The sequence below is a fragment of the Colossoma macropomum genome, unplaced genomic scaffold (assembly GCF_904425465.1).
Source record: "Colossoma macropomum unplaced genomic scaffold, Colossoma_macropomum, whole genome shotgun sequence".
Taxonomy (NCBI): domain Eukaryota; kingdom Metazoa; phylum Chordata; class Actinopteri; order Characiformes; family Serrasalmidae; genus Colossoma; species Colossoma macropomum.
Window position 1 is genome coordinate 2,681,697 of NW_023494794.1, and position 15,483 is coordinate 2,697,179.

A 15,483-nucleotide genomic window follows, 5' to 3' on the forward strand; every position below is an offset into this window, starting at 1 on the left:
ATATTGTACGTGTAAATTTGCTACGTGTCCTTCTGTGTGTATTGTTTTTTGAAATCAAGATTGTATGGCATCAGCTGAGTCCCCTCCATCGATTCCAATTACTTGGAATTGGAATTGACGCAATCATTTCTGAAATCGAACAGGCCAAGTTTACGCACTCTATACAGTGTATAGTTCTTTTGGAATGTAGGACAGTGTAAATTCCTTGAGAACACTTCCCAATGTGAACACAGCTGAACCTGAAATAAATTCAAGGTGGCAAAACCAGAACACAATAACCAGTCCTAAATTTTACAAATTCCCTGTGGGGCAAGAAAGGTTTAATTGATCAGTACACAATCCTCACAACTGAATGTGTCACTGTGGCCTAACTTATTAGGATAGCCATCTGCACAGGATCATGTGATCCCTTCATTTTTGATTGATCTCTAGGGGAAGTGAATTATGGAGATGATTCAGAAATGATTCAGTCTTGCAGTTGGCTTGAGGATTTTTATGGTAACAATGAACTCCAAAGACAGGCCAAGGAAAACTCAAAGGCAAGCCAGGGCAATTCATGGCAGACACACTACAAGCTGGAAAAAACATACTGTTTTCATGTCTTTTAATGGTCAGAGAAGAAACAGGTCACCCTTTTTTAACACTGATAAATACATGGTTTCTGCTAATCAGAGCTAACAGAAGAAAAAGCCTGTGGGGGAAAAAAAAATAAAAAAAAACCAAAAAAAAACTAAACATCATCCATGCTAAGACCAACAAGAGTGACCCCTTCTAAAAAGAGATTCCTTCTGAGGGGCACAAATTCTTCCCCGTTTTTTTTGTTTGTTTTGTTATTCACACATCAGAACAGTAAGATCTTTAAGAAAGATCTTAAATAAAGTGCAGAATGGGGTGGGAGGGTAGAAGGCCTAAATTAACGCCAGTGTCCGTGACACTTGACCCCTACTAACATTCAATAAACGATCCTAATTCCCACATCTTGTCCTTGCTAGAGGAACTAGCTTTGAGAAATGCTGAGTGGTAAGGACTTGGTAAAGAAGCAAATGAAGTATGGTGCACCACCATTTCTTCCCAATCACAAAACACAAAACAGCTTCACACATGAAAGGGGAAGGAAAACAAAAAAGAAAAAAAATAATAATCTACATCAGAAATGTGTTTTAAAAACAGTTTACAGTAAATTGCACAATTCATTCTCTAACGTATTTTTGTATTCGTAACTTCAAAAAGACTTGAAACACTGAACTGAGATAGTGTTTAACTACGGTTTTACCCAGAAACCCAAGCAACGGGTCAGCTGTGATCCATTCAATTCCAGTCTGGTGAAAGTTTAGAGAAATTCTGCTGGAGTACAGAAAACCCACTGATTGTACTTTGGATACAAGAAAACAACAACAACTTATTCATAACTCAGCCACTTGGCATTGAACACATGAACACAGGCCTTAGGTGAGGGTGGAAAAACACAAAAAGCTCTTTTTTCCAGTAATGGAATATCACCAAGCTGGATAGTCCTTCCCCAACTACCAAACTAATCAGCAATAATCGCCTTTCAAATTGCACTCAAAAAACAAAATTCTTGGGTTTTAGACGAGGAGTCTGTTTAGGCCTAAAGTAACTTGGCACTGTGAGCAAAGTGGGGTGGGGGGAAAAAAAGAGGCGCAGATAAGAAACAGAAAAATTAAAACGTGGTGTACATTCTAAATCCTCTATCAAGGAGGACCAGTCACTAATACATAATGGTTATTTGCAATGTCTCTGGAATTGGAGTTGGGGAGGGGGGCGGGGCCTCAGCAGGCCTCGTTGCCATGGTGAAATGGTGTAAGGGGAGGGAGCAGATAAGGCGGAGGGAGAGTGAGAGAGAGAGAAAGGGGGGGGGGAAAACAACACTGCAGTCACACCAGCTGAGGGTCCCTGTAGAAAAAAGGCAGGGTAATAAGGGATAGGTGCAAATAAGTTGGGACAAATATTGGCACAACTTTTTCTTATAGAAGGGGGAAAGCCCAACGCTGACTGCGAAACCTAAAGCATCCTCTCGCCTACCTATCTCCCAGCACTCACCCCATCTTTCGGTCCCACCCCCAGCTCCCATAAGCCCCTCCCCCACACACAGAGGTCCTGGAGAAGCTCTTGGCACTTTTAAGAGAGTTTTGACATTGAGATCAATACGCTAGCAGGGGTGTGAGACTCCTCTCCAATGAGGAGAGACTCTCACTGTCCTGTGCTCTCATTGGTCCTCAAGGCTCCAATCACACTTTGGATGTTCTCCTCAGGGACCTGGAAGAAACACAAGGTGGTGACAAGATGAATCTTCACAGAGTTCTCCTTACCCCAAATGCAGGCAATCAGCCAGGAGCTACAAGGCTAAAGCAGCTAACAAGCAATGGAGGATTAGTCACCAGGTTAAAACTGTAAGCCTAAATTATCTGACACTTGCCTCAAACCACATCAACTTAAGTCATCTCAAACTTGCTAATGTGGTTTCTGACACTATTTAACACTTTGTTATCTATAAAAATGACAAGTACATCACAGCTAAAAGTAGTAGCAGCCTGGGCTGTTTGTACTTTTGTCCATTTTTCTGAATTATAGTATGTCAGAGTGTCAGAAATCACATAACGCTGCTGTCAGAAGAAAACCTTGTAACTCCATTTTTGTCGTTTGTCAGTTTTTGACATAATTTGAAAATACCTGTTCCCCTTTACATTGTGTATAAATTTCATGAAGAATGGACCAAAAGAAACAGCCTAAAATGACTTGGAAAAAAGTCTGGTTCCATTGACTTACATTAAAAGTAAAGTATGTTTTTTCCTTCTCCTGTAAAGTTGTCATTTTGGACAAGAGGTTTTCTTCCGACAACAGCGATAAGCAGGTCTAAAGGGACATTTTCACCAAAATGAAAAATGGATTTATTGCTATATCTGTTGTAAACATGCTTACTCACATCCTACAGCAGTGTCTCAGTAGTCTCCTGAGTGAGGTTTTAAAGTTTAAAACACACAAAAAAAAAAACTCTTCTGATGATGTACTTTGAAGGTGGGAAGAATTTTTGAGAAACTGTTCTAGGGTGGATTTTTGGGGGCAGGTCCAGTGTAAAACTAAGTAAACCTGCGACATCAAACATGCCTTTGCTGATCAATTTAATTGTTGGCCTATCCATCGCTTTAAAGCTGTACTATGTACGATTTTCTTTGTTAAAACTGAAAGTAGCAGCATTACTGAGTCAATATAATTTTTTATTTCTATTTTTTTTTGTTCTGTTAGCTGGAGAAAGGCAGATAGGTAACATAACTTGTCTGACTTGTCAGATGAGGCGGACAAGCTAAATGCTAAGGTTAGCAAGGCCTGGTTATCTAGATACTTTACTCCAGTTTAATAAAAACACTTGTCTTTGGCATCTTTTTTTGCACTAAAGAAAAACAGAATCGTTATTTTCTTTACGGTGTTGATTCACAACTATGGCAAGAATTAAACTAATGTTGTTTTGGTTGTGTTTATCAGCCTGAAGACATCAGAGGTATTCCCAATGGCTGTATGATGTATTTATTCAATGCAGGCCAAGTATTTTAGAGTGGGACGAATACAAACAAAATAAAATTGTGAAATCTGTGAAATAAAACAATTAATAACATTAAACTCCAGTTTTAGGCCAGAATGCTGCTTTAAATTAACATGGTTTGAGGCAAGTGGGTGCTGTTTTCCACATTCTGAACTTCTATTCCTTGTTATCTACATTAACCTTATAGCTCTAGTGCAAAACTAAGCAAACCTCAGACATCAAACATGCCCTTGCTGATCAACAACATTGAGAGCAACACAAAATTGTGTAAATTTGACTGTTGGTCTGTCCAAGTTTTGACCGAGTTTGCTAAAACTCTTAACACGCTCACAATCATCCGCTCAGGGAAGGGGTTGGAAGCCCAACTGATGTTACAATATTTTAATCACAAATATTGTGTGCAATTACACATTTTCACCAGAGAGGACTCCCCAAAACATACACAGCGCAGCTTTAAATTTACAAAGAAAAGTACTAACCAGAGCATGGTCAAACTTGAAGGTGCTGATGTAATAGGCTGGAATGTCAGCTGTTGCCAATGGTTCAGATATTTGAGCCACAATCCCACATTCATCTGAACAAGAAATAATCAAAAGGAAAACTGTTACTGATTAGATTACTTAACCATATCTTCTCAAAAGTAAACCATTAAGAAAAATTATGCATTTTAATAAATAACAAAATAACTGACAATGCATTACATTTAGTCAGTGTTGGAAACGAGAGATTTTGGAGTGACGGGATCTTACGTGCAATGTGCAAACTCACCAAATCCTAAAGGTTGTCCACCAATGCGAACCATTTTCCAAAGCTCCCCTGAAGCGCTGGTGAAGAGGACATTGTTGGGAAACCTTGTAGAAAAAGAGTGGGTGTCAGCTCCACCAATAAAACTGTGCTATAACTTAATTACGCAGTGTAATTTAATCAAAGCTGTTTTCTAATCAGTAATTTTGACATAAGTAACCCCATTCTGAGTTCAATCATGTGCAGTCCATCAATCTCCTGTACAGTGACTACACAAACACACATACACACACGCACGCACGCACACACACCCTTTTACACACCCTGTAAAAGTGATGAATGGGTGGTGAGAAGGGGTGATGTGTAGGGACACCACCGATTTTCTTTTCAATTTGATACCAAGGCTAATATCCCAATACTGATACTTCTTGTGCACATATACTGGAAAGATTTGTGATTTCTGCATCCACTGTACCATTTCGTTAACGTAACAAAAACCCCACGTTTTGCCTGCTTTCTTCCTCATATGTAGGAAAACATAGTTCAAATTCCACTTTTTCAGCATAAAAACACAATAAATTTAACTGACAATAAAACATTATAATCAATTATCATAACAAAACCTTGCATCTCCAAAGTGGTAAATTGGCAGAAGGAAAAACATTGTTAATGCACAGTCATATGCAAAAGTGTGAACAACTGGTCAAATTACATGTTTTGTTGATTTGTAAGTGAAAACAACACATCCTCTATAGAGAACACACTTAAATATGATTTTATTCTGCAAAATTGAATGCACTTATGCTTTATTTATTTTTTCCCCAACATATTACATTCAGCAAACAAAACAAAGACAAAAACTGCATTAAAATGTGCAGAAGTATGTTCTCTGTAGATCTGTAGATGTGTTAACATGTCATTTGACCAGGGGCGCCCAAATTTTTGCATATGGATGCATTATGTGTTATTTTGGACCATTTCTCTTGGCTCATTTATCATTCAATTTTCACCAAAGGTAAAGGCAGCTGGAATTTCAAAACAAAAAAAGTGTTACCAAGTTTTGCTGGTGATAATATTAAAAGGTCTTATATATTGGAAAACTTAATTTCTCACTTTTTTATTTTTAAAGTTTGATGTCTGTAAACATTCAACTTTCAAAATGTACCACTCACTCTCCATCTCCACACAGTCCATATATCCACAAATGGAGACTAAGCTGCAAAAACAGCTCATTTTTAACTAGATTTTTGTGATGTAACAAAATTCACCACATTTACCAGTCCACCTATTCAGCCTATGGCTGTTTAGCCCTGCCCATTCACTCTGAAGTTATAAGAAGTGTTTCAGCCTGGACTATTTTTATTAAGCACAATACAAGGCAGCCAATCAGAACGAGGTAATTTGCATATTTCATGTGTGTCTTAATGACATTCAATTCTAAAAGGCAAGGAAAGGTCGGAAATGGTCATGTGAAAAATAACGCCAGACTGCTTTTGGCACATAAAACCACACAAACGTCAGAAGTGGATCTCAGAGAACAGACAAAATGTACGGATCAGACGTATTAATACTTGACCCGCCCATCCCTTGTGATGTGTCCTAACCTTCGAGTAGTCTGCTCGTCCATGACCAGAGAGATGTAGCCCTCGATCAGGGAGAAGGAGAAGAACCGAATGTGGCCTGAATCCTCGTTCTGCGCTCCCGTCTCCTTCCCTCTGCCAGGAGATAAAGCACAACCAGGATTCTCAGTATTGCACAACATGCAGCCTGACAAAATCCCAGCCTGCTTCTCTTGTTGCACTGAGGCAAGGTCAACAGTTTAACGACAGTCAGCAGTGCAGCAACTGTGAGAAATACTGAAATGAGACTTTTACAGTCTAGAGTTGTGCCTCACCAAGTTGGTATCTTTGAAATTAAATGTTTTTAGGAGATTACTGATAACCAAAAGACAACAAAGGGGTTATACTGCTTGGTGCTACTTTTGCCGTTTACTTTAACACAGTGGATTTGAGAAGCAGAGGTTAAAGTGCAGAATGTGACCTGTGAGAATGGTTTGGCAAAAAAAAATCTAAATTTACATATTTGGTGTTCGGATTTCACTTCTTTAGTTCAGAGCTGGAGCTACCAGGCTAACGTTACTAACGAACACTAGAGTTTTTTGTCCTTCGTAAATGCATCCCCAAAACTTCTCTCAACCTCCTCAATCAACATCCAGCACTTTATTAGGGTTTGCAGCCTTGCAGACGTGGTTTAAAACACAGTTTGGCTTGTAAATACAAAAATGATCAAAACTTCACTGCATAGCTGAACACAGCAGGCAGACACTTTAGACAACAGGTGTTCTGCCAAACTTTACCTCAACTCATAGAATCTACACAGGTCATGCAGCCATATGGACAGTAAATTACACTCATTTTTTTCTTTTTTCTTTTTTTTTTAAACACATACATATTTTATATATATTCTATCAAATTAGTTCAAACTGCATTTCTCCTAGCAATGCAGTATTCAGGAACAATCAAGTATTCAGACCTTAGATATATACAACCATTATGTTATTATCTATTTAAACCCAAAGCATTAACAATAAATAAACTAAAAAGTAATAAACTAAAAACATACAAAATCATCATCATTTATATGGTACTTTCTATTGGGAGGTGGCCATCCCAAAGCCAAACTCTGAAATTTCAACTATTTTGATTTCCTCTGAGGCAAAGTTGAAAGATTTAGATTTATCTTAAAGTTTAATTTTTAAAGTTTTAGTCTGTAAGTGGAGCCTTTTTTAGCCACACCTCTGCATTTTAGAGCAGGAAGTGAAACTGCATCCCTGTCCCTCATGGCCACAAGGTGAGCAGTTAGAGCCCGTTGATTTGAAGTAAATGTGTCCCAAAGTCTGATGATATTTATATAAAAATATTTGCATTTGCTAGTCATGACCTGGCTAGCATCTTTAAATTATGTTCTAAATTAGCTAAAACTACAATATTAAGTTATCTTTATTTTTATATCTCATGCTGTGTCTGAAACCACTTTGACACACCTGCACAATCCTTAAGAAGGCCTAGACATGATCTGAGCTGGGTTGTAGGCAGCCTATTTTGAATTTTTCCATTCTTTAACTGGTGTGAATTCAGAGCTATATACAGGATCAAATATGTCGAGATCTCAGCCATTTTAATACATGACCCTGGCATTTCAGGGGAGAATAAGTAATTGGACAAATTTACAGTCTTAAAAAAACTGCTGTGTTTAGCACTCCATTGAAAATCTGTGCAACTGCTGACTGCCTGAAGGGCTGTGAAACACAGACATCACCAGATGTCTGTCAGTTGGGTTTCTTCTCTGCTGAGGCTCTGCCAGGCATTTAACACAGCCATTTTTAGTTCCTGCTTGTTCTAAGGGATTTTTACCTTCAGTTTTGACTTGAGTGAAATCTGTGCCTAATAGGGTTCAGGGGGTGCCAAACTTGTCCTGTCAAGAATGCTTTTTTTGGCCCTGTAAAAACACTACAACCTTTTAAAAATAAAAAGGTACCAAAATGATTTTTGGAACAATCGCACAGATGAACCAGCACAGATGCTGGTTTTCCAAAGTCCTTTAAAGAACAATTTTTGCAAATGAGATATGAATGTGACGAAACTTCTTAAAGCTTAAAGAAACTGCACAAAATGTAAAACTTCAATACCAATTAAAGGTTTGTCCTAGAACCGTATCTCTAAGTCAAGAAGCATTTAGGAGCTTTTATTTTCGACAATGTAGACTCTTTAGTTGTACTGTACTGTCGCATGACTTATGACTAATTTTGATATTCAAGTATCTGTAAGAGTTGGATATGAATGGATGTCCGGTTAACTGCAGGGAAGGAACAATAAACAAAGGAAGAAAACAAAAGAAGACAAAAAAAAAAAAGACTATGCCCAAAATTAGTGTAGTGCTGTAGGCTTACTTTTTAAATGATAGAACTGGTGGTTAAAATTTGAAATGTTTTAGTCTTAAAAAACAGTTATGGGAAACGTTAGGTTTTTGCCTTGGATGAGTAACAGAGGCTGTCTCTTTAGACGAGCTAATGGACTGATGATAACCAGTACAATGTTGGATACTAAAAAGGACTTGTCTTCTACACAAGGTCTTTTCTCCTTAGACACATCCTTAATCTGTGAAGTCATCCTGAATAGAAACATTTTTTGTAAATGAGATAACTGTGTACAAAAGGGCTTCTAAATGGCTCACAGTAATAAATGTAAATAAACAGTGCACGTTGACTTCATAGTCATCGTTTCTGTGCTCAGACAAAAAGAAAAAGGACAGATTTTCCTACATGTTACCCAAGGGCAGCATGATTAAACATGTATTTGTATCTCTGTATATTCATCTTTCTCTCTAATAATCTCCTACAGAGCATTACCTGCCTATCAGCACTGCTCTCCTAATAGGCCTAGCAGATGGCTCTGAGGGGCGGCCATATGTGAGACAGGAGGAGAGGCGCGGGGGCGCCGGCCCTTACCCGCCTGAGTAGAACATAACATCCATGAGCAGGGTGGCCACTGAGGGCAGCGTGTCCGGGTCCAGACTTGTGACACAGAACATGTTACTGGGACTGGAGAGAGGGTGAATGATAGGACGAGGGACTACGGTGGAGAGAAATAAAGACAAACAGAAAAAAAACAATATGACTGATTGAACACTACTGATGCTACATCTTTTAACCTGAAGAAAAATACCAGCAGGTGCTACGAAACTCTAAAAGAGATGTATCATGCATTAGTTTATCACATTTAACATATTGGACAAACATAAAATATTAAGTGTGCCATAACAGTTCTGTTAAATTCGGTAAATAAGCAGTGAATGTGTAATAAACTGTGCATAAGTATGTTCTCTGTACAGGATGTGTTAAATTATTTTCACTTAGAAAATCAATAAAACATGTAATATGTCCAGGGGTGCCCACATTTTTGTGTACGACTGACTGTAACAGGTAATGGAAGCTTATTAGCTACCAAACCAATAGGCATTGAGCAAACTTCTAGTGTAGACTTGCTCATTTGATTTCTGACACTGTCTCACACACTATTATTTATAAAATTGGATAAAAGGATGGACAAAATTCAGGATTCAAACGGCTGCTACTAGTATTTTTAGCTATGCAAAATACTTTTACCCAATTTCTATAGAAAACAGTAATTATACAGTATCAGAAACCACATAAGTAAGTCTTTAAGATTTTGAGATTTGAGATTACTTGCCAGCTCAACATAATCTGAGGCTGTTTGTACAATGCTAATTGCTAGTTGTAAGCTTATATTATTTGTTAGCTACATTAGCCTTACAGCTCTGGTACAAAAATAAAGAAACAAACATGTCTAGGCTGACTGACTACATTTGGAGAAAATCTCTTCATAGCACAGACAACTCAATATGATGACTCAAATTCCAGCCCTACTCCCTCACAGCCAGAAAACATGGTCAGATATACAAGCTGCACGGGGTTGATAGTTTTATTAATTGGCTTTCATCTCAGCTGACACCCCCTGTGCAAGTAAACAAACTTTATAAGGTACTGAGAGCAATTCTTAGTACCGCTTACCCAGTTTAGGCTTGACGAAACCATTGGTGACTCCAGAGCAGTTGGCAGCTACAGTCTCTCCATTCACCACTCTGAGGAGGGTGAACTCTGAGGAGAGGGTGTGCATGACCATAGGTAGATCTCTCTCCCGGACCTGGACACACAGACAAACACCAAGGTGTGATGAGCTTTAGTAAAAGAGGGTAAATCTTTTATGCATGGCGTTATTCCTAATACAAACAAAACAGGTTAGGCAACTCTTATAAATGTAACAAAACACTTACACAACTGTTTACAAGGTATGGCCAGATTTTTTACTTTTGCTGTACTGAGCTACATTAGACAATAACATGCAGTACTGTGCAAGTAAGAGACAATCTTTCATTTATTTAATTTCCAGTCAGAACAGTCATTAAGTAGAAGCAGAAAACATGTACTTAACAAAATTACACAGAAGCCTCAACAACATAATGTAATATTTAAATTTTCAGTGTGTCGACACTTTGCCTTTATTATAGCTTCCATTCTTTTCAGGAGACTTGCTTTCAGCTTTTAAAATTAAAAAAAAAATCCACAAAATTCAGTCTTAGAAGTGGGTTGCATCTTCTGCTTCTCATAATCCAAGTAATCCCAAACACATTCAGTGATGCTGAGGTTTGGTCATTCCTCTCACAGTTGAAGGGAGGACAGAAACAACTGTTTTTTCAGATCTGTAGAGAGAGTGGAGCTTGACTGAACCTTTGCAAAGAGTCTCATTTTCACAATATCCTTTAATAATACTAATAATTATAATAATAATAATAATAATAATAATAATAATAATAATTAGTTTTTTCACTTTCCTTTGACTTTCACTTTCCTAATGAAAGTAGATGATAATGATTTATACTTAATGACTGTTTTGACTGGAAATTAAATAAATTAAGAGTGGTCTTTGACTTTGCAGTACTGTATATAACTTGTTGACCGCATGTGCAATTTACTTGCACAATAATGAAGTTGTTCGGTTTAGTGCATTGTCATGTTTGGTTTTAGGAAGTTAGGAAGAAACCTTTATTAATTTATTAACTTTAAAAAGCAATAATGTGTATAGCAACTAAAAATGTAAACCCACAAAATACATATTAACAACAACAACAACAACAACAACAACAACAACAATAAATTATTATTATTAAATAAAATCATGTATTGCATGTGTATATATCATATCTATTACATTTACTGGATAAATTGTGGAAAATACTGTGATATAAATTCAGGCTGATTCCATACACCCCTAGTTTGTATGATGTAAGAGTAACTTCACTTCTGTTTTCTCCCTTGTCCATCTCACTCGACTCATGTCATTAAGGATGTGATAGTAGCTGCTGAGTTGAATCAGGCATAGTAGATCAGGGAACAACACATGTAATGTAAGGTTCCCAGGACAGAGATCGGGAACCACAGGATTAGGTCAAGCTAAATGGATAAGAACTGACGAGGGGAAGCAAGTTCATTTTCTATTACACTGAGTTCAAATGAATTGAGATACTCAGTAAACACTGAGTAAACACTGGTTTTCTTGGTATTAACTTGTGTGACAACACATGACTTCATGATGCAATTACCCTTTCGAACCTTGGCTAAAAACAAGCAGCATAAATAGAAATTAAGAGCATGTTTTAGGAGGCTAGGCATGAGCAAATAGAAACCTTATCAATAAACATCTTAAAAATATCCTATTTATGCTAAAAAAAAGGCACAATCCCAGGGCACTAAAATGCACTAACCTCAGCATACAAACAACTTAAAGGATTACTTAGAGAGGGGGTTAGTAACGAGTTACATTTATTTAATAAACTTCAGTTTTTGTGCTGAAAGATGCTGGATGTGGTAAAAAGTTCAGCTACAGATCAATGATTTACTCAGCACTTAAGTAGTTTTTTGACCTGCTACTTTTGCATTTCTACTCAAGATGTTTTTTGGAAGGTACTTTTTTAATTTTACTTGAGTCATTGTTTCCTAGAAGTATCCATACTTTCACTAGAGTATGGGTTTAGGCTACTCTACTTAGCTGATTACTTATACCGTCTTGACACAAATGTTAGGTTCTTTGCCATATCTAAACTACGTCAAATGCACTCGACCAGCATGGCTGTAATCTGAAACTCAGCTGTCACCTAGACACTGCCTGCATGGCCTGAGCTCTTCCTCGAACAGCTATAATAGTTACAAAACTTGATCGTACAGTGCATTTCCAGTGAAGCCAGTCCCAGTTAAGGAAACAAGAAGCTTCCAGCCGCCTGGTCTGTGCACCATGGCTGGAACCAGCTGATTTAATCACATTAGGAACTAACAGAAATTTGCATTTCAAACACCACTAACAACTCTCGAATACATTATCAGAAAGAAAAAAAAGCAGCTTGTCTCAAGCAAACAATTCAACTAAATTCAGAGCCGTCCCAAAGAGCCCCTGCCAAACACACTGACTAGGCAGAGGCAAAACATTTCAAGGGCAACCCCTGTGGATCTACTTTCTCCTTGGGCTATTTTGCTAGCATATGAAAGCTCTGGAGCAGTACAATATCCCCAAAGGCTACATCTGACTATCATTAACTTATGAAAAGCAAAAATACTTCTAAAAGAGGGAGAGGAAAAAAATACCCTCCGAACATTTTCCATTTCAAGCTCAGAGCCTGACAACAGCCCTTTTGTGAAACTAGAGAATACAGTTCATTTCCACAAGCAGGCCTAAACAAGCAATACAAAACCAGGCCAGCAAAATAAGGCCAGTCCATGTTTCTTTTAACGTAGGTACTGTCCACGAATAAATAAATAAATAAATAAATAAATAAATAAACAAACAAACAAGCAAGCAATGTGGCATCTAGCAGCTTCATCTAGCCCCAATGAGTCAGATAAAGGGGTTTATTTCTGCCTGCCTCCTGAAGCTTCCTTCACACAGAGCATTTGGGCCAGGCCTTGCTATTTATAAAACACGGTAGGGTGAAAAGGAGAAGGAAGGGGGCTGAAGGCTACGGCCAAGACCAGGGACGCTGGTCTTTTCCTCTATTTCTTAAAAGTCCCCGATGGTTGACCTCAACTATATGTGAACAGAACTAGCTGTTAAAGTGGTAGTATGACCAAAAATCAAACTAACACAATTTGCCCCTCATCCCAAAAGTAGTCGAACAGCCAAGACAAATTTGCTTCTTCAGCTTAACCCTGGAGCTTTAAGGCTAATGTAGCTCACTAGTAATGAATACTCCTTTGAATACTCCTTGGTCTTTCTAAATGAATAGTCATTTTGAACTGAAATTCAGCTAAACCAGCCATAATTTGGGGTAAGTGGAAAGCTGTGTAAATGTACGTTTTCGCTGAACTACTGCTTTGAGTGGGTTTCTGCGAATGACTTCTTTTGTTGATGAATAAACCCCACAAACATTTTACACAGGTTCAAAAGCTCCGCAATCACCCTGAACGACCCTGAACAAGATTTGCTCAACATGATCATCATTCTCCTCGTGTGACATTTAGTTCTTATACCTCCCCAAACCTACTATAGAATATAACAGTAAATACTCGTAAACACTTCTTTGGTATGCATGTTTCTTTTCAATGCATCTTCACTATCATTATTCAAATTATCATCTTCATTTAAATATTGGTTGCCAAGGAAAAACATATGTTGGCCTTGCATGATTAAAAATGAGAGAATGCTCAATTAAGTATTGATCATTAAAAAAAATAAATACATAAAAAGAAAAAGACCCCTGTGGTTAGTAGTGTGGTCTGAAGCAGCTGGCCGGTGAAACAGCGGCACTGCAGAACGCTTCGGCGAATTCCAGCAAGGGGCCGCACTGATCCTCTTTACATAACCACCTCCAGATTACCATCAGCTTTGCTTTTTTATTTTCATAAACAGGGCCTGGAGACAGTGTGAGCCCTGGAGGAGGAAGGGGGGATTCTAGCTTATAAGTGTTTGTGTGAGTGGTGTGTGAGAGAGAGAGAGAGAGAGAGAGAGAGAGAGAGAGAGAGAGAGAGAGAGAGAGACAGTGGAAAGAGATTCACACTCACAGACAGTGAACAATGTGCTGAGATAAATTCAGGCCTCATTGCTTTCCTGGATTTAAATAATCTCCATTTGCTCATATTTTTTTTTTCTTTTCAAGCACAAAATGAATTAGACCCAAGACTGAGAGCAGCATCATGTTTCTCTATGTAATGCACTTAAATTACAGATTTCATATGCAGGGCATGAAATGCTTGCTACTCATCTAATAAAATCACAAGGGACAGAGAAAAACAACATGTAACTCCAGCATGTTATTGATCAGGTAAAATATTTTCATTCTCCAGTCAAAAGGCTGAGCTCTATCGCGAAGCACCACTTGCACTCACATCCCTGCGTCTTCCAATCTGTTGTAACGCAGTGCTACACGTCTAAACAGACGACATTCAAAACTGCTAACACTGGTAACTGCACATGTACATAAGTAATTGGACACTGACAATTTTGCTTTAGCTCACTACACCAGCACACTAGATTTGAAAAGGAACAAACAATGTAGATCAAATGCAGAATATGTATCTATACCGGATGAATATAGAAATCACATTCATTTTATACAACACCATACAGAAGTTAGAGACCCTCTTTTCCTTCATTTCCAGTCAAACAGCCATTACAAGTAATTTTTTTCTGTTAGATAATTCTGAGGAGATTAGATTTAAGATAATCAACTTGCATAAGAAAAGAGAACGTCATATGAGAATTAGGAAACAGTATGAAACAGCAGCTTCCAAAACTAGAATTCAAAACAAGATTTAAAAGATACAGAGAAAATGGGACTCTTCTCAACCATGCAAGACCCAGCAGACCACCAAAACTGTCCCAATCAGATAAATAGTACTTCACTTTTGAAAGATTTGTAAGAAAAATCAAGCTCCAGTCTTGCTTTAGATCTTAAAAAAATCCAGGTGTCTGACAGGTGTGTCCAGGTGTTTCTGTCCATTCTTTAATAAGTGTGTTTGGAATTATTCTTGGGTTGTGAGAAAATGACAACGCAACCAACGTCTATTGCTGAATTTTGGAGGTGAGGAAAATATCCCTTCTTTAAAAAACTCAAAGCAAGTGTCCTGAAAAGAATGGAAGCTGTATTAACGACAAAGCGTGGACACACTGAATACTGAAACTTTGATATTTTATTTAGTTGTGGAGGCTTATGTGTAATTTTCTGTTAAATACAGGTTTTCTAACAGTGAAAAATTGTACATAATGCTGATTTTGACCAAACTAACTAAAAACCACAATGTTTTAAAAAAGTTTCTATTTGTGGGGTTCACTGAACCTTGTAACAAACACAGAAAGACAGCACTGTCAGCACAGTCATCACATTCACAGCCACGTCAACATCCTTGCTACCAGTTCAGCTTGCACTGGCACTAAACAATATACTGATCTTTATTACCTGCAATATCAGCATCGCAAAGGCTGTAATGTGCCAACAGTTTATCAAACACTAACTCCAATCTTAAAGGATCCCCTTTTTGGAAAGAGCTCTGAAAAACGTGGGCATCCACATATTTTTACAAATGCACATAAGCCATGCAGATTCATATTTTACAC

General features: G+C 37.9%; 1 protein-coding gene across 1 annotated transcript in view; it reads right to left on the bottom strand.

Annotated features, from left to right (window-relative positions):
• Nucleotides 1–587: 587 nt before the first annotated feature.
• castor2 (cytosolic arginine sensor for mTORC1 subunit 2) overlaps nt 588–15,483 on the bottom strand; it is a 28,560-nt gene continuing 13,664 nt past the window's right edge. The window contains exons 4-9 of the mRNA XM_036579890.1: nt 9,894–10,026; nt 8,811–8,934; nt 5,908–6,018; nt 4,328–4,410; nt 4,039–4,133; nt 588–2,277 (exon numbers count right to left, since the gene is read on the bottom strand). Coding sequence (XP_036435783.1) covers nt 2,212–2,277; nt 4,039–4,133; nt 4,328–4,410; nt 5,908–6,018; nt 8,811–8,934; nt 9,894–10,026 — 612 coding nt within the window. The 3' untranslated portion in view covers nt 588–2,211. The remainder of the gene's footprint in view (nt 2,278–4,038; nt 4,134–4,327; nt 4,411–5,907; nt 6,019–8,810; nt 8,935–9,893; nt 10,027–15,483) is intronic.